Here is a 26,025-nt window from a genome sequence, read left to right as displayed (position 1 = left end):
TTCTCTCTCAACCCAGGGAAAGATAAAGACAGATGGGGCCGCCCCTGTGAGCCTGATGAATGCAACTCAGGCTGAGAGAGCAGCCTAAAGGAGACCTGTTCCTGCAGCCTGGCTGTGTGTAGCCTCCCTTTGGGAGCCCCCAGAGTACCTGGGCAGAAAAAGCCAGCAGAGTGCGGCCTCATCCCAGGGACCCTTGAGGAGGGGATCAGGTGAGGGAATCAGGTCTGCCTGGCCCAACCCACCCTGCTGCCCAGGCACAGGCTATTCCACTGATGCGGGAGGGAAGAGGAAGTTTAGAGAGGAACTTCCTGACAGGGAGGAGGAAATTTAAATAAGGCACTGGCTAACTGGAGGTAGGTGCTGGCCCTGAAGACCCAGATGTCCCATCTGGGAGAGGCCCTGAGTGCCAGGCTAGAGTCAGGCACAGAAAAGTAGTCCCCGGCAAGCCCCCCTTTCCCCCGCCAACCCCCCAGCCTGGGCCCTGCAGAACCTGGAAGCCTGGTGCCCTGCTTCACTCCCTCTCTCCTTCCCCTGAGTCCTCCCCTCCCAGCCTCCAAACGTCTCCCCTGCCTGAGCTCACAAGCCACAGTTCATAGAAAGTCTTCCTGTGCTAAAGTGCGCTGAGATATGATACCCCTGGCTCCCACCTGCCAGCTCACATCCACAAATGCCCATGGCCGCCACACCATTGTACAGCCACTGTTTCCATACTGGCTTCCTGATGATGTTCCCTGGAGATCCTTTGAGTGCTCATTCCTGCATCTGTTTGGGTGTGAGGACACCCTATCTGGCCCTCTTTGGGGTCACACAAAGTGCAACAGTGGCTTTTCTAGAGGGGGAAAGAAGGGTGACAAACAGTTCACCCTTCTTCTCTGCTCCCAGGGGACAGATGGCCTGAAGGTATAAGCTAGGCCCAATATTGGTCGCTAAGAGAATGGGATGTTTTTTCTACCTTCCTTCTTTCTACCCCCTCCTTCCCTCTCTTCCTTTCTTTGATCAATGGCCATTTATTGAGCACCTTCTGTATACAAGGCATTGTGCATAACAGAAACTGCAGGGAGATGTGAGGTGTGACTTTGAAGGAGACATTGCCCCTGTCCTCAAGAAGTGTTCAACCCAGTGAGGGAGAGAAGTCTGTCATGTATCCAACTAATAATAGAAGGGGTGACTCAGTGGGTATCAGGAGAGATGAAAGAAAATTTTATAAGAGGACAGGTAAGAGAACATTTCTGGCTGTGGGTATTAAGTGATTCTTCAGTGAGTGACAGGAGGTGGCAGGCAATGACAGGAGAGGGGGGATGGCCCAGGTGAAGGACCAGCAACAACAAAGGTGCAGAGCTAGAGCACCTGGTTTGGCTGGAGGCTTCGGTATGTGAGGGGAACAAGCTGGCGGGATCTGGTTCCAGACCGTGGTGGGCCTTCAGGTGTACACTACTCAGCTGGCATGAACTCCACAAGTGGCAGACAGCCATGAGGCTTTTAAGCAGGGAGAGGTTGTCCTAGTCCAGCCCTGTGGTGGGGAGGGCAAGAGACTCAAGGAGGCAGATAGGTCTTAGATGTAACCACAGAGTGGTGGAGACAGGACGAGCCCATGGAAGCTTCGCCTGCCCCAGCCCCATAAGGTGAGCAGGAAGGACCTTCCCAAGCACACAGCCTCTCACATGCGTGTGTGTGTGTGTGTGTGTGTGTGTGCACGCGCGCACAGCCCCCCAGCGCCTGCCCGCGCACACGTGTTCAGACACAATGGCTCAAAGGCCAGGCAGCCCGGCAGCCCACTTTGTACTGCTAACAAGAGGACCATAATTACAGGAAGGGGCAGCCGGGCAGATAAAAGGATACAAAATTTCAACATCTGTTGCCATAAAGGGATAAGGAGAAGTGAAACGCAAAGTATCAGTTTGGTGTCAGCAGGCAGAGAGCCAATTTCAAAGAGTTCAGGGGGACAGAGGGGACAAGAAAGAAAAAGGAAAGAGGTGGGGAGAAAGAAAGAAAAAGAAAGAAATTACAGGGTTCCTTAAAGAGGTAAAGAAAAAAGAAAATGAAAAAAGCTGTCAGTAATACTTTCAAAGGAGAAGGCAGGTACTTTTAAAGAGGGGCAATTCCCGTAATCACCCTGACTGAGGGCCAGGCCCCCTGCCTGGGGTGGAGGCGGAGGGCCAGGGGCAGAGACAAAGCCACACCTGAGCAGGATGGGCACTAATGGTGCCCTCCGAGCGGCCGAGCCTGCCTTCAGGACACTGGTTCCTCCTGCAGATGGTTAGAAAGGGCTGCAGCTAGGCGCCTCTTACCATTCCAAATGCCACTGGATGCCCTGATATGCATCTCCTGTGTTCAATCCAGGGTCCCAAGATAAGTTCCTCACCTGCAGGGAAGCTATACCAAGCCACATGGTGGTTGACAAGGTGGCCCTATGAGTGCTCTAAGGGTCACCAACTCCAGCCACAGGGGTCAGGATCAGGGAGGGCTTTGCGATGTAGGTGCTATTTATGCTGAAGAGTGAGTAGGGTTTCAGTAGGCAGAGAGGGGGTATTTCAGGTGCGAGTCAGCTGGAGCAAAGGCTCAGAGGGGAAACAATACAGGATGGCTGTCAGAATGTGTGAGAAGTCTATCTTCCCCTGCCTTCATGGAGAAGGAGGAGACTTAGGGGCTGGAGCGTAGAAATGGAGGGGTGATGGGAGCCAGGAATGACCTGGCTTGAAGAGGAAGGGGCGATCAGGTGTGTGTGCAGGAGCCATGCATATGATCACACATACAGGGCAGTGTAGTGCCTAGCTGAGGACTTGAGCCCTCAATGCCCTAGGAATAGCCAGGTCACCAAAGCCCACTCCTATCTGACAGTCCCCAGGCTGGTTTAGGAATGTGGCTGGGCCCACTATGACACCTCCAGGTCTGGGATTACAGGCCTCTCCATCCTGATGCCCACCTGCCCCTTGTCACCAGGGCACCTGTTGCGCCTTGCTATCAGGGCACCAATGCTAGATCCAGCTCAAATGCCCCTTGGCAAAAAAGGTAAAACCCACAGCAAGAGTAAGCCCATGGAGAGGGTGTGTGATGTCAGGCCACTCAGACCCTTTGGCCTTCAGGCAACCAGGAGGTATGTCCCACACAGACAACACCTTCCCTGGGGCCTAGTTGAGAGCCCTGCTCACATGCAGACAGAGAAGACAGATGGGCCTTGATTCCTCCAGACCCCAGGTTCAGGAACAGGATGGCTCTGGCACAGTTCCTCAGGATCTGATGAGACCACAGGGCCTAGCTAAGGATACTTCAGTGGGTGGCTGTCGGCACAGTCTGTCAAGATGGGAGCCCTTAGGACTGGGCCTGAAGACCTTCTGCCCTCAGAAGCAAGAACACTCTGGCACCTCGAGCTTGGATGAAGTACTCCATCTTTCTCTCTGCCTGGTTTAGACAGGTTAGAAATTCCTGTCTTTGGGCCCAGCCCACAGTCTCCAGCTCCAGGAGAAAGAAGAAAGGGAAAAAGGAGGAAGGGTGAGGGGGGCAACAAAGCTCCTTGCCATCTAGGCAGTGGCTGTGTGCCCATGACTGCATTCTGACCCATGTGCTTCAGCCAGCACCTCCCCTTCCCTAGCCCATAGGCAGAAAAGAGTGTCGGGGTCTTGATAGAACAAAGGGCTGAAGGCGCCATGGTGACCTTGAAAGACGTCCTCAGGCATTGTGAGAAGTAGCCTAGGCTGTCTAAGGATGGCAAAGGGACAACAAAGGGATGAGGGAGTGCTGGTGCCCAGCAGGGCACCTATAACCCAGGAGGTGTGTCCCAGCCCCCACCATCATCCTGAGGGCAGCCCCTGGAGGGGTGATGCTCAGAGCAAAACTGCCCCTCCAGTATTCCTCCCCCCAAGACAGAGCACACACATAAAAGACAGAACCCTGGCGCTCCTCAGGTTTCAGCGGTGACAGGTTAAAAGCAAAGAATCCACCCAGCACTGCACACCGCCCGCCACCAAGTCCTGCCGGCGATGTTGCTCCACCTTCCAGATTGGCTTGTCAGTCAGGCTTTGGCATTATTGAAAGATCAAACTCTGTCCTGCCTGTTCATTACCTTAATCCTATTTTCTACATGGCTTTATTATCTGCTTGGGCTTCTCTGGGAAAGACAGCTACAGACAGTTGTCCTGTCTACCCGTTTCCTCCCACCAAAAGCGGATGTCCCCGCCAGGGCATCTTTCCCTCAATCCCTGCACCACTCAGTCCTCCAAGCTTCCCTCAGGACAGGAGAGATGGTTAAACAAGGCCTGGCTCCTCTCAGTGGTGAGGAGGCGAATCCAGGGGCTAGAAAGAAGGCAATGCCAAGGGATGCCCAGCACAGCCCTGCCACAGGCTGGCCAGGGGGCGCAGTAGCTGTTTCTTGTCTGGCTCCAATGAGAACCAAGGCCCTAGCTGTCTTGTGTCCATTCTCCTTTTGCTTCTTTCTAGGTTCTATGAAGACTCAGTGTTTGGGGTTTCATAAGAGAATGCCATTCGAGGAGTTGGTCCCTTAGAACTCCATCCTGACCATAAATCTGTGCCCACCAGGGCAACCACAGGTAGAAGAGGCCACTCAAAGGTTACCCAACCTTCGAGACAAAGCTGGGCCACAGTGGTGCACCCGGCCCTACCCCGCAGGCTTGTCTGCCATCCTCAACCCAGGCCAGTGATGATGCCAAGCACAAGGTCCAGCTACATGACTAAATAAAGCTGACTTTCAGCAGAAGTTCCCATCTTTGTGACCTGCAGCCTTACTATCAAGAGCTTTCTCTGTGCCATGAAGTCAGCAGGTTCTCTTCCCCTGCTACTGGTCACAAGGCCACAGCTATTTTGGAGAATTAAAAGGCTAAGCCTCCACAAACTCCAAGGTACTAACGTGGAAGCTGTGGGGAGGAGGAAGAGAGGAAGGAGACAGCTTACAGTGGTTGAATGCCCTCAAGGTGACAGGCACTGTGGGGATACTTTTTCAAAATATTTTTTTTCATACTAGTTCTCTTAGGTAGGGATAATTAAATTCCATTTACAAATGTGGAAACTGAGGCCCAGAGAGGTCCCCCCCAGATCACAGAGCTAATAAGCGGCAGAGTCAGATCTAGAGCCCAGGTCTGTCTGACCACACGGTCTGTGCTCCCTCTGTAGCTCCTCACAGCCTCCAAGTCACACACTAGAGGAGGGGCTCCTTCTGCCCCAGTCCCATTGAGAAGGAAGAAGTTGCTGATGGCAGGAGTTTGGCAGAGTGAGCCATGGGAACAACTTTCACGTATTGCAGGAGCTCCAACATTCCAGGGGCTAAAGAACAAAGGAGCCCTTGGAAGTTTTAGTTGTGCTGGCAACTGTGATGTGAAGATCAGCTACATTAACAAAAGCAGAAGATCTAGAATAAGGGAGGTGAAAGCACCTGCCCCTCATCAGCCCACACCCAGTGTGTACAGTACTCAGTTATGAACGCCCCATTTCAAGAGGGATAAACCCAGATAAATTAGAGAAACTTCCAGGTGAGAACAGTCCTGAAACCGGTGTGAGACCAACACTGTAAGTCATCCATCCAGTTATTCCTCTCTTTCTTTCTTGCTGACCAAAACTGGATTCTGTGCCCACCCCACCTCTCCCCCACTGCCACTGAGCATATGGGGAAAACTGGGCTCTTCCCCAGGCCTGGAAGGTGAATCTTGACTAGTCATTCATTTCCCTTGTCAGAGTTTGGTTTAGGGTGAGTACTGGAGAACACTTTTGGCTCACTGAATATGAGAAGTCTGCTTGGGAGCTCCTATGAAAGGCTTCCCCATCTTAAAAACAGACCCCAGGCAGGGACACGTCCTCACTCTTCCTTCTTCCCTTTGGATGTTGCCTTTATGAGTTGGTAGAGCTTGTGTAAACAAGCCTGAGGACACGGGCAAAAGCCATCTTGACTGGGGTGCAAAGCAGAAAGCTACGGAGCAGATGGACCCTTGTGGTCTCATTGAGCTACTGAACCCCTCAATCCTGGAACCAGCCAGTCGTCCAATTTCTGGACTCCTTGTCATTTAACACAATAATAATCCCTTTATTGTTTGAACCACTTTGAATTAGATCTTCATTACTTATAGCCAGAAGCACCCTAACTGATCTACTATGCTTATAAGCAATAGTTGAAGGGCCTCAGACTTTTGGTCTGGAAAAGAGAAGACTCTGGAGGAGCAGAACCAAGTTTTCAGATATTTGAAGTCCTTTCCTTCTTGTCCAGGATCACAGCTCCAGGAAGCAGCTCAACTCTCAATGAAGGGTAGGCATTCTAGCTCTCCAAGCTATCCAAAGATGTGATGTGGTTGGGGAAGTTGCCAGTTTCCTATCCCTGTGGTTGGATGACCATCAAGACAATGTTGTAGAGGAAACCATATTTAATTAAAACATTCCATGTGTTATAAAAAAAATCTTTTAGAAAGATTGACAATACAGTGGATTTTTCAGGAAAAAAGATATGGCTAATACTTTCCAGGGGAGATGGAAAGAAAAGACAAGCTGGAGCAACTGAGGCAGGAGACAGACAAGAAGAGCATATCCTCACCACTCCTGTAAATTATGGCATTGAAAACCAGAATGTTGGGGCCTAGGGCCAGGTGAAGCGTTCTTAGCCTTGATGCCAAAAGCACAATTGATAAAAGAAAAAGTCCATAATTTGGACTTCATCGAAATTTAAAGCTTTTGCTCTGTAGAAGACCCTCTTAAGGGGATAAAAAGACAAGCTATAGACTTAGAGAAGATATTTGCCAACCACATATCTGACAAAAGATTACCATCTGGAATATACAAAGAACTCTCAAAACTCAACAGTGAAAAAGCAAACAATCCAATAAGAAAATGGGCAAAATACATAAGCAGATATTTCACCAAAGAGAATATACAGAAGGCAAATAAGCACATGAAAATATGTTTAATATTGTTAGCTCCTGGGGAAATTCAAATTAAAACCATGATGAGATACCACACCTATTAGAATAGCTAAAATAAAAAATAGCAACAATCCCAAATGCTGTTGAGGATGCGAAGAAAGTAGATCTCTGATTCATTGGGGTCAGAATATAAAATAATAAAGACACTCAAATAGTTTGGCAGATAGAAAAATGAAAACTAAACGTACACTTACCAAATGACCTGGCAATCGTACTCCTGGGCATTTATCCCAGAGATATGAAAACTTATGTCCACACAAAAGCCTATACACAAATGTTCATAACAGCTTTATTTGCAATAGTCAAAAAGTTGAAAACAACTCAAATATCCTTCAATGGGTGAATGCTGTTCAATGGGGAAAGAAACTTTGGTATGTCCGTACCAGGGAATGCTACTGGCAATAAAAAAGAAAGCACTATTGATACATGCAACAACTTTTATGGGTCTCAAGGGAATTATGCTGAGTTAGAGGGAAAAAAAGAAAATCTCAAAAGGTTACATGCTGTATTATTTAATTTATATAATACTTTCAAAATGACAAAATTATAGACAAGGAAGACACATGTGGTTGCCAGGGGTTAGGGACAAGAAGGAAGGGAAGTGGAGGGGAGGATGGGTGCGACAATAAAAGGGTACAAGAGGGATCTTTGTGCTAGTGGAACAAACAGTTCTGTATCTTGATTGTGGTAGTAGTTACATGACTACACATGGGATAAAATTGCAATGAACTACACACACTCACATACACACAAGTGCAATCTGAATAAAGGTCTATGGATTGTACCAATGTAATATGTTACACAGGTACCCTCCTGTCCTATTTTTATAACTTCTATGAATCTATAATTATTTCAAAATAAAAAGTTTAAAAACACAACAGAATGGCAGATAATCAGATGGGAATGTGTTTAGCCTGCCAACGAGGAGAACTATGAGTAAAATCTGGATGTATTTTTACTGTTCTGTATAATTCTTTGTATGGATCTGTAGGCCACTTTCAAAATTTCTTTATTTTAGAAAAATTATCTGTGAAGATAGATGGGGTTTTATGTAGCCACATAGGCACTCCTCAGAGAAAGAGTATCATAAATCCAAATTGTCGTTATCATAAATTACACAGGAAATTATTTACCTATTATAAATTACTTCCGTTTTCTCAAGCTAACCCAAATGATTCCGTGTGAGAAGACCCACAGTGGAGGCTGTCAGTGGGCTGCAGGCCGGGGGTCCCAGCCTCCTCCTGGCCCAGTCGGTGGCCAACTGAAGCAGGGGCCAGCTCAGCCAGCTCTTTGCTTTACGACCCTGGCTGCTCCAGCACCCCCCCCACCCACCCCCCCAAGAAGCCATGGTGGGCTCAGGAATCTCTTACCTGTTGAGGTCCCAGATTCTTAGGGGTGAGAAGTGCCCACAACAAGCCGTCCCTGTCACGAAAGAGCTGCCAAACAAAAGGAGAGCAGAGTCAGGTCTGGCTTGTCAGAACTTGTGGGAAATGGCTACAAAATTGTAAGTACCGTGTTCATTCTCCAGGGGATCGTGGGGTTAAGCCAGGATGAAGGAAGCAGCCGAGACAGCCATCAGAGGAGTTGTGGGAAGACAACTGGAAGCACGGTGAGGGCTGTGACCTCCCACGGCTGCTTGGCCAGAGGACCCATGGGTTTAACAACGACTGAGCTTGCTACTTGCTACTCAGACCGTTGTGTGGTCTCTGCCCCCCATAATAATGGATCTCCAGATGCACAACTCTGAGGCCAAGGGACAGCAAGCCTGTTGGGCTTCAGTTGTATGAAGGATAAGTTCACAATGCCATGGCACAGAAAAGGTCTCCTGGGAATCCACGGTTCAGAAGTGAGGGTGGCTGGGGGGGCATTATGGAAGGTTTTAAGAGCTGGGGGAATCTGGGAATATGGTAAAAGCACAGAGCAGGTATAAAGGCACCCAACTGAGGAAAGGGAAACTGAAAGGTGAGTAACAACATGAAAAGGTGAAATGGGTCATAATGCTAGTAGATGAGGTGAGAGAGCAGGGAATGTGAGGGGCCAGGCAGCCAGGGCTGCTTCAGAGTAGAAGGGGAGTCAGGCAGAGTTTAGAGGACAATGACAGATACTACCAAGAGGCAGGTGAGAAGGAACACTGTGACCATATTTCCCAGAGTGTCTCTTAAACCCCTAAAAAGTTCAACATATACAATCTGCAGAGTTTCATTTTAAGTGGAGGCACAAGCCCAGTGAGAAGGTTCCGTGCAATGAGCCAGGTTGGCCGTAGTGCTAGGACTAGAACTTGAACCTATACTCCAGACCACTCCTTTGTTAGAGGATTTGGCAGGTGGCAGTGGGAAGCCTGCAGGAACCCTAGGCTTGAAAACCTAAACAGTGAACAAGAGAGTTGAAAGCAGTTGTGTCACTCAGGAGTCCTGGGGCAGGGAAGGGCCATGTCCCTACATGTCTGGCATGGGGGGGAGGGGGACTGGACATACTAATGACATGTTAGCAACGTGGGGGCAGCAGCCCATCCGCCCTGACCCTGCCCAGCACCTGTGGCTCTCTGATCGCAAGCATGTCAGTGGGGAGATGGCTTTCCACAGAGAAAGAAGCCAGTGGCTTTGGCTGCGGGGGAGCTGGCCTGCCAGTTGCTCATGGAGGAGATGTTAGGGCAGGCATTGGCGGAGCCACTGATTTACAATCAAAATTGCAGGGCAAGTGTCTGCTTTTCAATCCCAGGCTGACAAAAAGCCACATAAGCCCCCCTGGGGCTTCCATGCCTCAAGCCAAGACTTCCTTGAGGGACGTGCTCCATCATCCCAGCTTCCTCTCAACCCATAGGAGTACCAGCAGCCACTAAACTAGAGCAGCATGCCAAAACAGCCACTCTGTCATGCCCCAAGTGACTCTCAGCCTGGGAAGGAGCCACTGGACACTGAAGCCCGAAACTACAAAGCCAGGAGGTGTCCTCACCTCCCTCCCCCTCGACATTTTTCTCTTGAGGGTAATCCATTAATAACTGGTAAAGCCAATTACCTTGGGTTGGAAACATAATAGCCACTTGGAAATCATTCGAGCAGGCAATTGGGCTCTCCAGACTTTTGAGGAGTGGGGGCCAGGTGAGGGGCGCCAGTACAGACATCTCTTAAGGAGACTGTGGCAGGCCTTTGACTGGCCACAGGCCTAAATTAGCATCAAGGTAAGTCAATGTTGGTGGGGGGGAGGCACCTGGAACCTGAATCCCTGCCACTCCCACAGCTCTAACCTCTCAGCAGGCTGAGGTGGGAATGGGAACACCTTCCCCTGGGACTCCTGTCCTTCTCTGTTCCTGCCCACTGGCCCCAGGCCCTGTCCATCTGCCACCAGGAGGAGTACCTCTCACCTTCATACCCCATGAAGGTCTTTCTTAATTGTCTGGACACGACACCAAGAATGTTTCTTTCCAAAACTGCACTTTTCCCTTGCTTAACCATGTGAGGCAAGGAGGAAGAGAAGGAGGGAAAGTAGAGAGTCCCCTCGACACTTACGAGGACCTAACAGTTTAATCAAATTTAACACTCAGTAAAAAAAACCCCGCAAGCCACAGTCAAGCAGATTTGGAACCAAGTCTTGCTGGGGACACTCACCAGGACCCACACCCAAACCATGAGGACTGCCCAGGACTCTTGGGGGCGAGGCTGGCTGCAGACATAGCCCTGCACACCTCAAACTACTTCCCCCTGCTTTCGGCCATACTTGCTCCCTACCCTACCTCCCAATTCCCACAGACTTTAGGATGCAAAAGCCACAGACTGGCCACATTCAAAGTCAGAAGATTAAAAGGGGGCTCCCAAGTGCAGTCTTGCCAGAGTGTAGGACGGACACATGGAGCAGAGAAGAGAAGAAATTCATAGTTCTGGGACACTCAAAGGATGCTTCACATCCCACAATAAGTCCAGGAGATAGAAATTACTGTTCCCATTGTACAGACAGGGAAAATAAAGTGACAGCCAAGCCTCCATGAATTTACCTGAAATGCTGCAGCTGCACACGGGACCTGTTGCTCACATACTTGTACCCCTCCCTGGAGACTCGCCAGATCAAGTGCTCTGAAAAAGGGCTAGTAAGGTGGGATCTGCACATCACAGGCAGCCTCACCACCCTCACTCTCTCTAACCTCCACCAGGCAATTTAGCCTGAATATAATGCCATTGTGCTCCATTTGCATCAGCCTGATATCTTCAAATAAATTCTCTCCACATCCCTCGCTGTGCTGGGTCCTATGCTAAGTATGCCAAAGATTCTCAATAAATACTTAGAGATGAACTAAAGGAACACATGTACCATTCCTTCTATGGCTCCTCCTTAGGGTCTACTCAAAGAATCTTTCCCATTAAGAGGTCTTTGCTATAATCTCAAGTTAGGGTTTGAAGTTACTGAAAAAGCCAGCTCTCCTCAGAAAGGAAAGAAGATTCAAATGGCTTTTACCCTCAGTCCCATCTCTTCCCTCAGGAATATCCCAGGGACAGGGATAGCAAACCTGTGCTGAACAGGCAGAAGCAAGAGCTCCTGGCTCCTTAGGTAGCTTGGCCATCCTTCCTCTGGGTCCCTACCACACTTTGGTCTCACCCTCATGGGACAAATGGTATTTTTGGGGTTATCTTCTCATCCTTCCTGTGAGCTCATGAACTGTCTAGTGGTTCCTGTGTACTTCAGTGCCCAGCACAGTGCCTGACCCAAAAGAGGCACTCAGTACAAATCCATAGACTTGAACTGAAAGAACCCTCCAGAGCTCACAGCCAACAAAGCCCAACCAAGTCATATGGGCTGTGAAGGGGGGTCCCTCTGCTTCTTAATGGAATAATTCCCAAATCACCAGACTCAGACTTGAAAGACACATGACATAGTCATACATTGTTGGGGCAGTGAAATCCCTCATAAGTACCACAACCAGGTAATAGATGAGAAGTTTACCAACAGTACCTAAAAATTAACATCAACACACACACACACACACACACATGCTCTTGAACAAGTGCAGACACTCTCTCAGCTTGAAGGTCTGAAAGTCACTCTGACTCCATAAATTCTACACTTTTTGGACCAGAAAGCCCTACCAGAAACCAGCCTTCTATGATTTCTCATCTAGTCCCAGACCTTGCCCAGATCCCTAACCTACCTTACTGGCCTCCTGGCCCCAGCTTAGGTAAACCTGGCATCACAGAGATCATCCTCAGGCCCAAGAAGTAGAAATAGGAATCCTCATATCAGAAAGAGACATGAGGAGAATTAGGGCTCTGATACTTAAGTTGAGGAAAAGAAAATAACAAGATACAGAAAAGAGAAGAGGAAGATAAGAAGGGAAATCAGCTGGGTGTGGGCAGGGTGAAAAGAAGGTGGATTCTTGCTGCCTCTGCCTTAGGTTAGGCCCTCTTAATTATGCTAGTAATTTATTGAGCACCTACTGTGTGCCAGGTTCTAAGCACATGTTTCACAAGCATTATCCCATCTAATGTTTGTAACTCTATGCAATAGGTATCACTTTTCCTATTTTATAGATGAGGAAACTGAGGCACAGAGAGGTAATGGAACTTGCCCTACCTCACACAAGTAGCAACTAGTAGGACTGGAATCTGAACCCAGTCAGTCTTGATTCCAGAGCCCAAGTGATTTCACCACCCCTTGCCCTGGTTTCTGCCCTGAAGGTTCTCTCCCAGCACCCAGTATAATGCCTGACACACACTGAAAACTCAGATGCTTGGTGAATGAATGAATGGACAAATGAACAAATAACTCCACCTGGAAGAAAAAAGGAGCGACCGGGTGGCTCTGAGGAGGGGCAGCAGAAGTGGCGTGCTCAGCAGCTGTGCCCCGTGGCTGGCCTAGAGCCGCCCAGCTGGCCCAGGCCCCGGCCGCCTCTGAGCCGGGGCTGACACACTTTGGCAACGGAGGCCACCAGAGCTGTCACATCATTCACCAACATGCCCATCAAGTGTATTCAGTTCTCTTCAACCCGCATTGGCATTTTAATTACTGTTGGGTAAACTAATTTGTACAAATGAAGGCCGGGCTGCCTAATAGAATATGCAAGCTCTCTGACCTCTGACAGGCACTGACACGAGATACAAAGGCTGCCGAGGAAGGCTTTTTATCTGAGCCTTATTACTCTCTATTACTCCAATTAGTCAGGCTCCAGTGCTCCTAATTGGAGGAAAAATTGCAATTAAATCAATTTTTGATGGGCTGCAAGTGGGCTCCCGAACCGCCCTGCTTGTGAAACACTGATATTATAGCAGCAAAGGTCACAGGCCTCATCGGCACCTGGGGGCCCCCCGATTTCCCTCATCCCCCTCCTAAAATGCCTCAAGGAAATCCCTGCCCCTCCATCGGCTCAGCCTGCAAGGATGGGAAGAAGGGAATCATTAGAACATGTCAGGTCTCATTGCGGCTGCTGCCATCTGCTAACCTGTGCCACTGACATCATTATAGCAACTAAGTCCCAAAGCATGAATGCAGTGCGAAGGTCACACAAACTCACTCTGTGAGGGGAAGCCAGGAGCAGTAGCGCAGTGACAGCACTGTGAGGGAGGGACCAGTAGAGTGGGAACGGGAGGTCAACAGAAGTCAGGAAGAGGAGACACATAGGCTGGGGCAGGTGAAAGTCTGAGGCAGCCAGTTCCCAAGACCCAGCCAACAGAGCACCCCAGCCCACCCAAGGGGAGGGGAAATAGATGTGCTTGGGAAGGAAAAAAAAGAGAAGCAAAGAAATCTTGTGCTCTCTCCAACAAACATCCCACCTTGCACCCGGGGAAACCTCCACGTGAATGCTATACTCAGACCAGAAGGCTGAGAGTCACATCAGTGAGGGGGCAGGAGCACACTTGCCGGGCCTACCATCCACAGGAGCACCTGCCTATAAGGCCCAGAACTAAAGCTATAAGTCCAGGGAGAGGAAGGTAAACACAACTGTGTTCATCAAACTAAAGGATAATAAGACCAAGAGGCCTATGTGAAACTTCAATGAGTACAGTTTAAGGCAAATAGAAAGAAGTTCCATTTCACAAAGCAACTGGCATACCATTACCTCAAAGAGATGGTACAGATAGAAAATATAAATTCAAAAGCAGTTTAGCCAACTTCGTGTATGATTGAACCAAAATGGGTTAACAGGGAAAGAAGGACATGCCTTCAAGGGGTCAAGACCAAAAACATGTTAAATAAATGATGCTCCATCTACTTAAGGGAATATTACACAGTCATGTAAAATGATGTTCCCAAAGCTGGTCAGCCACATGCAAAAGAATGAAAGTAGACCACTATCGTATACCATATACAAAAATTAACTCAAAATGGATTAAAGACTTGAATGTAAGACCTGAAACCATAAAACTCCTAGAGGAAAACATAGGCAGTGTGCTCTTTGACATTGATCTTGGCATCTTTTTGGATATGTCTCCTCAGGCAAGGGAAACAAAAGAAAAAATAAATGGGACTACAAAGCTTCTGCATGGCAAAAGAAACCATCAACAAAACTAGAAGACAACGTACCAATTGGGAGAAGATATTTCCAAATCACATATTTGATAAGGGGTTGATATGCAAAATATATAAAGAACTCATACAACTCAACAACAACAACAAAAAACAACCTAGTTAAAAAACAAGCAGAGGATCTGAACAGACATTTTTCCAAAGAAGATATACAGATGGCCAATAGGCACATGAAAAGATGTTCAACATCACTAATTACTTGGGAAATGCAAATCAGAATCTCAATGAGCCATCACCTCACACCCATCAGAATGGCTACTATTAAAAAGACAAGAAATAACAAGTGTTGGAGAGGACATGGAGAAAAGGGAACCCTGTATATTGCTGGTGGGAATGTAAACTGGTGCAGCCACTAAGAAAAACAGTTTGGAGATCCCTCAAAAAATTAAAAAGAGAATTATCTTATGATGCAGCTAGTCCACTTCTCGGTATTTATTCGAAGAATATGAAAACACTAATTTGAAAAGGTTTATGCACTTCCGTGTTTACTGCAGCATTATTCACAATAGCCAAGACTTGGAAACAACCTAAGTGTCCATCAACAGATGAATGAATAAAGAAGATGTGGTGTATATACATACAAAGGAATGCTACTCAGCCACAGAAAGATGAAATCTTGCTATTTTCAACAACATGGATGGACCTTGAGGGTATTATGCTAAGCAAAATAAATCAGACAGAGAAAGACAAGTACTGTATGATCTCACTCATATGTGGAAGATAAAACAACAACAAATAAACACACAGACACAGAGAATAGACTGGTGGTTACCAGAAGGGAAGGGGAGTGGAAAGAGGGCTAAAAGGGGTAAAGGGGCACATTTGTACAGTGACAGAAGGCAACTAGACTTCTGATGGTGAACATGGTGTAGCCAATACAGAAGTTGCAATATAATGATGTATGCCTGAAATTTATATAATCTTATAAACTGATGAGATCTCAATAAAAAATAAAAATAATAAAATAATAAAAAGTAAAATGATGTTCCCAAAGAACACAGGCAGGATCTTATGATTCCACTATGAGAAAAAACGCTGGTATAACAGGATTATTACAATTATTTAAAAAATAGGGTGTGAAGGAGGTAAACACAACTTTTTTCGTCAAACTAAAGGATAATAAGACTATTTTTTTACAACAAAGGAGGCAAGAATATACAATGGTTAAAGGACAATCTCTTCAATAAATGGTGTTGGGAAAACTGGACAGCCATGCACAAAAGAGTGAAACTAGACCACTATCTTACACCAAACATAAAAATTAACTCCAAATAGATTAAAGACTTGAATGTAAGACCTGAAACCATAAAACTCCTAGAAGAAAACTTAGGCGGTATGCTCTTTGACATTGGTCTTGGCAATGATTCTTTGGCAAAGGCAACAAGAGCAAAAATAAACAAATAGGACTACGTCAAACTAAAAAGCTTCTGCACAGCAAAGGAAATCATCAACAAAATGAAAAGGCAACCTGCCAAGTTGGAGAAGATATTTCCAAATCATATATCTGATAAGGAACTAATACCCAAAATATATAAAGAACTCATACAACTCAACAACAAAAAAACAAACTACCCAATTAAAAAATGGGCAGAGGCTCTGAACAGACATTTTTCCAAAGAAGGCATACAGATGGCCAACATGCACATGTAAAGATGCTGAACATCACTAATCATCGGGGAAATGCAAATCAAAACCACAATAAAATATCACCTCACACTCGTCAGAATAGCTATTATCAAAAAGACAAGAAATAACAAGTGTTGGCGAGGACATGGAGAAAAGGGAATTATTGGTGGGAATGTACATTGTGCAGCCACTATGGAAAATGGTACAAAGTTTCCTCAAAAAATTAAAAATAGAACTACCATTTGATCCAGCAGCTCCACTTCTGGGTATTTATCTGAAGAAAATGAAAGCACTAATTCAAAAAGATATCTGCACCTCCATGTTCATTGCAGCGTTATTTACAATAGCCAAGATATGAAAACAACCCAAGAGTCCATTGATAGATGAATGGACCAAGAAGACATGGTATATATAAACACAATGGAATACTACTCAGCCATAAAAAAGGAATGGAATTGCCATTTGCAACAACATGGATTGGCCTTGAGGACATTAAGCTAAGAGAAATAAGTTAGAGAAAGACAAATACCATATGATTTCACTGTATGTGGAATCCAGAAAAACAAAACTCTGAACTAGAAAGCAGCAGTAAAAAGAATGTGGTAGAGCTATGTGTTCTGACAGCAAAGGACCTCTGAGCCACATGAGTAGAGGAAGAATTCAAGTTGTAGAAAAATGCATAATGTGAGCCTAAAACAAAGCAAAACCATATATTTATGTGTGTCTGTATACACACATACATATTCATGAAATGATATGATGTCTGATATTTGCTTCAAATTAAAAGATCTGGAGTGACACATACCAGACTTCCTACAAAAAGGAGAAGGATGGCCGGAGGGGCCTGAGGAAACTGAAGGGGATTTTTACTTTATATTCTTTGTATTTTAAACTGTTTAAACTTTTTACAATTGGAACATATTTATAGTATATTACTTATGTAAAAAATAAAACAAAATAGAAAATGAGAAATTAAAAGGAGGATGGTAATAACAAAATACATTTTGAAGTTGTCTGAAAGAAGGGCTGCATATTGGTGGCACACTCAATTCAATGCAATCCTGAATGTCACACAAACCACATGGTCTCTTGGTTCTGTCCTGAACCTGGCTGACGACCCTTGACAGAAACTCTTCACCCAGAGGGCTTCCGAGTGGTTAAGGCCTGGAAACAACTGCCTATGAGAATTCCACAATTTCACCCCTGCTTTTATAGAACTTTCCCCCCCAACTTCTGCTTCATAACCACTCTCTCTGTAAAGAGATAAACAGCAAGCTTCTTCACACAGGTGAGCTACTGAACTCCAGTGGGAGCCCATTAGAGGCCAAGGCCATGGCTTACTCCACAACAGTGCCCTGTACATCTTGGGTGCTCAAATGACTGTTGCTGCTATGGCTAGCCAAGCCTGAAGCACAAAATATATTTTCAACTCCAAAACAAATCACTTTTTCTTGTTAGGCGGTCCATTTTGGCATCACAGTAGTGGTCAGGCCCAAGGCCTGAGCTTGGATGGCCCATATGGTCTGCTGATTACTAGGGAGACTGAGAGCAGACAAGCTCTGGTGTTTCTTCAGGTTTCCTGATGAACGTAGTGGCTGGCATTTGACTAGGGGCATAAGATGGGAGGATGACAAGAACCATTAGAATCAGCTGTGGCTCTACAAACAAATAGAGAGGAAAGCAGGGCTCAATTGGAGGGCTGCACAGATAAGCCAGACCCAACTCAACACGTTTATTTTAAAATCTGATTCTTTCTAAACATACCCACATTAACAAACCACAGAAGGACCCTGGAACTCAGACTTGATCTAGATTTGGGCAGGAGCATTAAGTGTTTATAACACCAATAGAGAAGAGAAATGAGGACAGGTCAAAGAGAAATCTGTGTGACTATGATCCTGAGGCCCTACACCCTGACCCACTGTCACATTTAGGCCCAGCAATGGAGTGCCCTAGAGATTGGCCTGGTTCTTATTTTTATTCTCAACGTTCCCTAAGCACCAACGTGGGGCAGTCATTTTCATGTAACAAGCATCAAAGTATAATCAAGACCTTCTAGAAAGAGGTTCTCTCTAAGGAATCAAAGGGCAGAAGAGCCCATCCACACCACCCACCACATGACTGCATGGCCTTCCTCATCCAATGGCCTCATAACTCTTGCAGGGCTTAAAGTAACAGAGGCCCTGATAACCCACCAATGAAAAAAGAGTCCCATGGTGACATCCAGCAAAAAAGGTGACATCCCTGAAAAAAAGGGAGGTTAAGGGTGTGAGTGTCAACCTACGGATTCAGCATCACCATCTGCAGCCCTGGACCACTTCTCTTCTATAAAGACAGAGGGAGGAGAAGGAGAGGTGAAGCTCTCCACTGCTCAGTCGGGTCTGATTGCTGCAGCATTTTCCACCAGTACCCTGCTGGCTGTCAGTGACGGGGAAGGGGTTGTCATGGAGGTTGATAGGCTAGTAGACCTACTATGCATCATAAATTATACACAGCAGGTCTAGAGAAGTAGGATCCATGACAAGAAAAAAGGAGAGGACTGTGTGTCTATGTACACAGTACTTATAACCTATTTCTCAAAGAAGGGCTCCATTGTGGAAAAGGGCCAGCAGCAAACCTTGGTGTGAAAATCCAGTCAATAACTCTTGTGTTGACTCCTTCCCTGTGATGGGAGACAATGAGGGCCCCAGAGTCCTTACACCAGCCATACAGATTGGGACTTACATTACAGGGGGAAATGAAAAAACTATACTGCTGGAGACAGAAGAGTGAGGGGACTGAGATCCTTTTCTGTTAGACTTCCATTACAGGGCTTTTCAGGAAGGTGAAGTTCCTCAGAACTTCCTTGTTTCCAGATTAGTTAGCAGCACCAGCAATCTTGACCTTGAACTTTGTTCCTCCCCAAGATTTCCCACCCTCTTGACACTGACACCAAAGAGGTAGGAGTCTCTGTCTTCTGCCCTGTTCCACGAGGTAAACTGTCCTCCTGCAGTCTAATTCAAGGAGCCTCCTAGTCATTTTCCTTTGGAGGAGGTCTAGCCAGGTCAGGCCTGTGCCATCCCAGGACTTGGCTCCAGTTTCTCTCTACCCCAACTGGGAGGGTACTAGCCCGCTGCTGACTCATCCAACCTCATGAGTCTGCAGCCAGGTTCTTTTGCCTGTCCAGGTCATGTTAGGAAAGTGGCAGGTTTTTCTAAAGACACCATCAACAGTTTACAGTGGAGGAACCTCTAATCAGTGAACCAGTAATGAAGTGAGGAAGAAGAGGTTAAAGGCTGTAGTGCCACAGTTCCCACCAGACTCTGACTTTATTTGAGACGTGGTGGCCAAGGCTCTGAGCTCAGTCACCGTCCACATATTAGTGCCATCCACAGACTTTGGGACCAGATGTCATGGAGTAATCTGGCCTTTGTGAAAATAGCAGACACATGTTGTTCTGTCTGCCCTACACTCTCCCTCCATACATGTGATTCCTGGGAGACTTCCCATGTTCTTACACACTGTCCCTCCCTGGCCACAGGGAGGGCAGCTGCCCCAAGCTGGGCCAGTGAGTCTCTGCCCTGGGATTTTGGGACGCCAATCACTCTCCGCGACTTAAGCCATGAGCTGCCAAACTCAGGAACCCTTGGCAGCCTCTGGAAAAAGCTGGTCAGCTGGGGAAAAGGAAGGAGCTAAGATTCAGGAAGAAAGAGAGATGAGCACCCGAGAAGGATAAGGTCCTGGCAGCACTGAGGTCTCTGGGTCTAGCTACTCCTGAGCCCAGCTGTATTTGTGCTCCTCCTTTGGCTTGGTTGCTCAGCTTCGTGCTTGGATTTCATGAGCCAAACAGTCCAAGTTTTACTGAAGTTAATGTGAATTTGGTTTCTGTCACTTACAACCAATTTGTCCTGACCACTACAGAGCCTCTGTTCAGTAGGTGCTGGGCTTCTCATCCATCTGAATGTCCTCACTGACAGATGAGAAAAGGGCTTTGCCAGGTACCTACTGGATACCTTGAAGCCTGACTAACAATAGATACCTTAGCCATGAAATCAATAGCTGATGGGTCTGCTGGGGGAGCAGAAAAAAAGGGGCAGCACAGGCTGGCCTGGAACTTCAGAAGAGGGATGAAGTCATCTCTTACACCTAGGCCCAAGGAGAGTGCCAGGAAAAAAATCTGCTCTCCCATTCCCAGTAGGGGGTGGAAAGATGGTGTGGACAATTGCAGATAACAAGGATGCTGCTTGAGGGATGGGATTATAGTTTATAAGGAAGAAGGCCCTGGTCTTCAGAGATTTGGCCTCTTGGATCCTCTTTTACGAACTGATGAGAGTGAAAGTTCTGCTGGAAACCACAAGGGTCACACTGATGGGGCAGAGTTTGGTCCACTCTCAGATTCTTCCATTTTCAACAACGATAGTGCCAGGCATCTGAGAGAGAGAGGTAAACATACTTTCCAGCTATTTAGCTGACTTGAATTAAGGACACAAAATAATTGTTAAGATAGTAATGAAAACATAGGAGTCAATTTTACTATTTTCTCTTTGTGTATGTTTGAAATTTTTCAGAATTAAAAGTTTAAAAATACACATACCCAACAATTAAAACCTTGTAACCCCAAGCAACTCCACTGTTGCAACTTCTTTTATCTGTTCCCCACCCTGATCCACTACTAATGCCCCCAAACCAAGGGAAAAATAAATCTGACCATAGGAGCAAACTCAAATATTCCACTCCTGAGTCCCTCTGAGTAACACACACAAAAAATGCAGGAGGAACCAAGCAGAAAACTCACACATAGCATGTAAAATTGTTTTTTGTAAAAAGCAAAAATAAAACAAGAAATCTCACATATTCCCAAAGCAGTCCCAAAAAACCTGCTCACTCTCTTTTTTAATGAAACTGGCCCTAGGTCAGCAAAACATTTGAAGTCATAAATCAGAAATTAGGTATGAGGAAACCAAGGCCCATTCATTGAAAACCACACTCTGGAGCATAAAATAATAAATGATATCATGTGTCATATAAAAACTCTATAAATATATCACTATATGTTACATAAATAGACACATATGTGTATGTATCTATATAGAGAGATACATATAAAAAATTTGAAGCGAAACATGACAAGTCCTTGAGCCTCAGGTTCCTCCGAAGACCCAGCTCCTTATAGGTAGCCACTGTGTGGAGCCTGCCACAGTGAGCAGCCCGTTCGTGCTCCTCTCTGAGCTACTCCACCCACCCCCATCCCCACCGCAAGATTCCCAAATTCCAACTAGCCCTTGCTCTCCATTAAACCTCACCTCCATGCTCCTGGTCAGGACTTTGTCAACAGCCCTCACCTCCCCACTGCCAGCCTGTAGGCACCAAATTCTACCTCCTAAGGCCCCTTGGTAGGCAAATAACTTGGCATATTTGTTGTCTGGGAAAAGTCAACCCCTCAATGTTTAATTTCACCTCTTTGGAACATTGGAATAAAGGCCAAACACATCATGAGCCACAGGGAAGCACTGGGGCCAGGGCAGTGCCTGACTCATTGCCATGCCCACCATCAGCGCCACCAGGCCCTCCCCTAAGCTACCAAGATTTGGGGCAGGGTGGGATGTGGTACCTGGGCTACCTGTGATCTGTGGGTACACATAGGCATACACCCCTGTAAATTACCCGATTACTGACTTTTGATGCATGAGTCTACCTCCCCCCCCAATAAGATCAAATAAGATCACTTGATCTTTCCAATTGTTGCCTCTCCTCAGAAATTGGGGGGTAGGTTTTAAGCCAAGCTAGATACCAAGAAGGCATGTGCCAGCCCAGGTCACTGATTCTTTCCTGCTGAGTCTCCACATCTCACTCCCACCCAAACAATATGGGGAAGAACATTGTGGAGATCAGCATGTCCATCCATCATCCCCCAGACCGTTCCTAGCCCAGGGTCAGTAGATGGCTGCTGGCCATTCAGCCCTCAGTTGCCGACTATCCGAGGCGGAAAGCTATGCTGTGGTTCAACTCCCAGGTGCTGGTATTTGGCTCCTGGGAGGAGAGAGAACATGGGCCCAGTCACAGCCTTGGGAAGAGGTGCATGCCCAGCTGGGTTGTCTTGACCTCGCCATCCTTTGCTGAGGAGGCACACATAAGCATGCGTGCACAAACACATGCATGCACACTGCCTGCGTTTTGCTCCCTTTGGTAAGGGGGCACCTAGGATGCCACACACATACTCACACAGATGTACCCACTGCTTGGAGTTTCCACTCCTGATGAAGAGAGGAGAGCAGGTCCATGGGCATGTGCACGTCCCACACAACCTGTGGAAGCGCTGCGCCCCGCGGGAGTCTCTTTCACAACCTTGCTGGGCAGTTGTGACTTTCAGTGAGCCCAGGTGTTAAACCCCTGCCATTTTCTCCCCACTTTGGCCTGTCTCTGTCCTGCTTCTGCCCGCCCACAGTAAGTGCTTTCAGACCACACAATGAGTGGGAGGAGGAGGAACACTTCTATTGAGGAAGGCGTTTTGTTGTTTCATCCCTAAGGGGGGCCTGGAGTAGGGGAGGAAGGGGACCCACAAAATTTCTAATAAGCAGTTTCTCTCCTCAAAGCTAAAATGATTTTCTTTAATTGCTTGGTGGGAACAGTTTGTTGTGGGGGTCTCTGCCCTCTCCCCCAGCCTAATTGACTTACTGAAGTTTAACAGGGGCTTTCACCTGGAGAGACAGCAATTATTCCCCCCATCCCACATTCGTACCTGGGCTCTCCCCACAGGGGGCCTTTGTTCCTCCTAAATACAGCAGTGACACAAATGTCCTCAGCAGCAGGGGAACGCAGGAAAGTGGTAATTTTCAGCCCAACGCAATTAGCTGAGGGCTTTTCAGCCTTCCCAGTGAATGGTGGGGAAACTTCGGCATGTGGGAACGGTGAGCTGGGCTGCCCTGTGCAAGGCAAACAAAAGAGGCCCCTGAATTGGGCCCCGTGGTGAGCCAGACCAGGTCTGGTGGGGGCAGCTGGGACCGGGGCTTGGAGAAGGGACCTACATCATCACCAACCCAATCTGTGTCTTCCAGTCAGGGCCAGTGGCCCCAAATAGCTTTCTGGGAGGCAGCAGGGGCACTCAAGACAGTTGACTTGTAACTAGTACCACAGCTCTGTGTTTATGAAGCAAAGAATAGGGAAAGGGTGGTGGATTGAGCTGGGGTGGGACACGGGGGGCCAGAGGGCCACAGTGCTGTGTCTGGCTCTCTCCAGAGGGCCTGGGGCTGGAGCTCTCATTTTGCTTCAGGCCTTCAAGGACCCCCCTGAGTCAGGAAGCTGAGGGAAAGAGACTTTCCTGAGAGACAGAGAGCCCCAGGGCTCCACTAATACTTATCTCCACTGTGGCCACCACAGCAGCCCCTACCACCAGCCAAGCAGAGGAAAGACAGCCCTCTTCTTAGGGGTGGCTTCGAGGCTAGAGAGGCACAGGGTGAAAGCAGCATGTGACTTATCTGGGGTCAGTGCTGAAGTGTCCAAAGGCTGGAATGTGGACTCCAGCAGTGGAAGTAACCACAGAGCCAGAAGCAAGCAGGCCTGCCAACCTCTGACAACCAGCCCTAGGAGAGCGCTGACCTCAGACCCAGGAGAGAGAAAAGAAGTTCTCCTTAAAAGAAGGAAAAAATGAAAACCAGAAACAGAAGCGCTGGTTGACAAACGAGCTGTGCATGGGTGAGAGAGAGAATGAGGAGTTGAGCTCGTTGCCAGGTGGGAACGCCCAGAACACAGGCCGGGGCAGGCAGCGCTGCGGCGCCCTGGAAAGAGCCAGAGCTGGGACTCCACAGGCCGGCACCAGTGCCAGCTCAGCCGCTCACAAGCCGTGTAACCTTGGGCAAGCCTGTAACCTCTTAGGGCCTCACATTTCTTGTCTGTAAAATGGGAAACAGTTATACTAGAACAATGTTTTTGAACTTTTTAAAAAAAGCAACAGAAAACTTTTGTGAGCTGCCATCTCTGATAGATACATAAAACAGGAACTGAAGGAGCTGTTCCAGTTGAGCAGACGTGGGAGGCGGGGGTGAGCCCCACCCATGTGGCCTCCGACGCTCCTGCCTTTTTTTTTTTTTTTTTTTTAAAGATTTTATTTTTTCCTTTTTCTCCCCAAAGCCTCCGGTACATAGTTGTGTATTCTTCGTTGTGGGTTCCTCTAGTTGTGGCATGTGGGACGCTGCCTCAGCGTGGTCTGACGAGCAGTGCCATGTCCGCGCCCAGGATTCGAACCGACGAAACACTGGGCTGCCTGCAGCGGAGCGTGCGAACTTAACCACTCGGCCACGGGGCCAGCCCATGACGCTCCTGCCTTTGATGCAGACCTTCAGAGCCCAGCCTGGAAACCCCAGAACCAGCTACCTCCAGGGCTACTCCACTACTAGCACTCCACTACTAATGCTGTGACCCAGCAGAACACAGGGCCGATGGGAAGGAACAAAGCTGAGCATTTCGTAGCACAGGTCAGTGCTCCACAGTGCTGCCTCCCACCTTCCCTCCAGTCACACAACCAATACAAGTGGGATCATGTCCCCATTTGCTGTCAAAAACCTCACCACAGGGAATGCAAACTGGTGCAGCCACTATGGAAAACAGTATGGAGATTTCTCAAAAAATTAAAAATAGAAATATCATATGACCCAGCCATCCCACTACTGGGTATCTATCCAAAGAACCTGAAATCAGCAATTCCAAAAGTCCCATGGACCCCTATGTTCATCACAGCATTATTTACTATAGCCAAGACATGGAAGCAACCTAAGTGCCCATCAACTAATGATTGGATAAAGAAGATATGGTATATATACACAATGGAATACTACTCAGCTATAAAAAAGGATAAAATCGTCCCATTCACAACAACATGGATGGACCTTGAGGGTATTATGTTAAGTGAAATAAGCCAGATAAAGACAATCTCTGTATGACTCCACTCATATGTGGAAGTTAAACATGTAGACAAAGAGAAAAGTGGATACTAGGGGAAAGGGTGGGAGGTGGGCACAAAGGGTGAAGTGGTGCACCTACAACATGACTGACAAACAATAATGTACAACTGAAATTTCACAAGGTTGTAAACTATCGTAATCTTAATAAAAAGTAAAAAAAACCCAAACCTCACCACACATGACAGTCTGTGAGAGCTCAGGTGAACTACATTCAGGGGCAACTACGGCTGGTGGCAGGTGGAGTAGTTTGGCACATGGCTTGTGGGCAGTAGTCAGGTCCGACCTTTGCCTGTGCATCCAACGAGGAGATCCAGCCATGAAGACTACCGCAAGGTGACACCTACCCCGACCCTGCTCCCTCACTGACCTGGGCTGGTTGCTGGAACTACTGTTCCCGCCCTCACCGCAAGCCCTGCCAAAAGAGGTTCAAAGTGATTCTCTACACAAGAGTCTACAAAGTACAGGCTGGCTAGTCCAAAAACCCACAGTTCAGAGACGTGAAAGCAGACCCGCCCCTCACACCCCACCACCCTGATCAGCCTCTTCCTCTCAGAGTAGCCCAGACCAACAACCCGCAGGACACAAGCAGGCCTGTTGCTCAGAAAACTGGCTCGGCTCTAGTCACATCCGGCCTGGGTTCCGTCTTCCCATCTTCTGCTGCCCCTGCATCAGCCTTGTGTCCCACCTGAGCAGGCCACCCTCTCCGCCTCAGATGGAAGCTCCTGCTCTGGGACTGACCACTCCTCTCACAGAATAAGGCTTTGCCTGGGCAATTCCTGAGCTAGGGGCAGGCAGAGATAGGGCTTCATTCCTTTAACAAGTACCTGAGGGCTATCCAAGCCAGCCCTGTGCTAGGCGCTAGGGTGTTCAGGAAAAACAAAACTCACGCGGGTTTGCCCTTTGGCAGCTTAAGGTCCAGACAGTGAGTCAAAACTTCAATACATATTTAAAAAAAAAAAAATGGAAGCAACTCAAGACAATACACAAATTCCAATCCCAAATGAGAGCAAGATGACTATGGGCTGGGAAGGCAGACAGTA

The 26,025-nt window shown here is 47.4% G+C and overlaps 1 protein-coding gene across 7 annotated transcripts in view; it reads right to left on the bottom strand.

The window, feature by feature from the left end:
* Window positions 1-26,025, bottom strand: part of FBXW4 (F-box and WD repeat domain containing 4) — an 84,552-nt gene that overhangs the window by 10,717 nt on the left and 47,810 nt on the right. For all 7 annotated transcript variants that reach the window (XR_011421677.1, XR_011421678.1, XR_002807884.2 and 4 more), the window contains one exon: window positions 8,285-8,350. Coding sequence is in view for 4 of the 7 variants with exons in the window: in XM_070222530.1 (XP_070078631.1) it covers window positions 8,285-8,350 (66 nt within the window). In the remaining 3 variants the exon portion in view is untranslated. The remainder of the gene's footprint in view (window positions 1-8,284; window positions 8,351-26,025) is intronic.

Source organism: Equus caballus, chromosome 1 (assembly GCF_041296265.1).
Source record: "Equus caballus isolate H_3958 breed thoroughbred chromosome 1, TB-T2T, whole genome shotgun sequence".
Lineage (NCBI taxonomy): Eukaryota > Metazoa > Chordata > Mammalia > Perissodactyla > Equidae > Equus > Equus caballus.
Note: the sequence above shows the minus strand (reverse complement) of the source record. Positions and strands in the feature narration are given on the sequence as shown.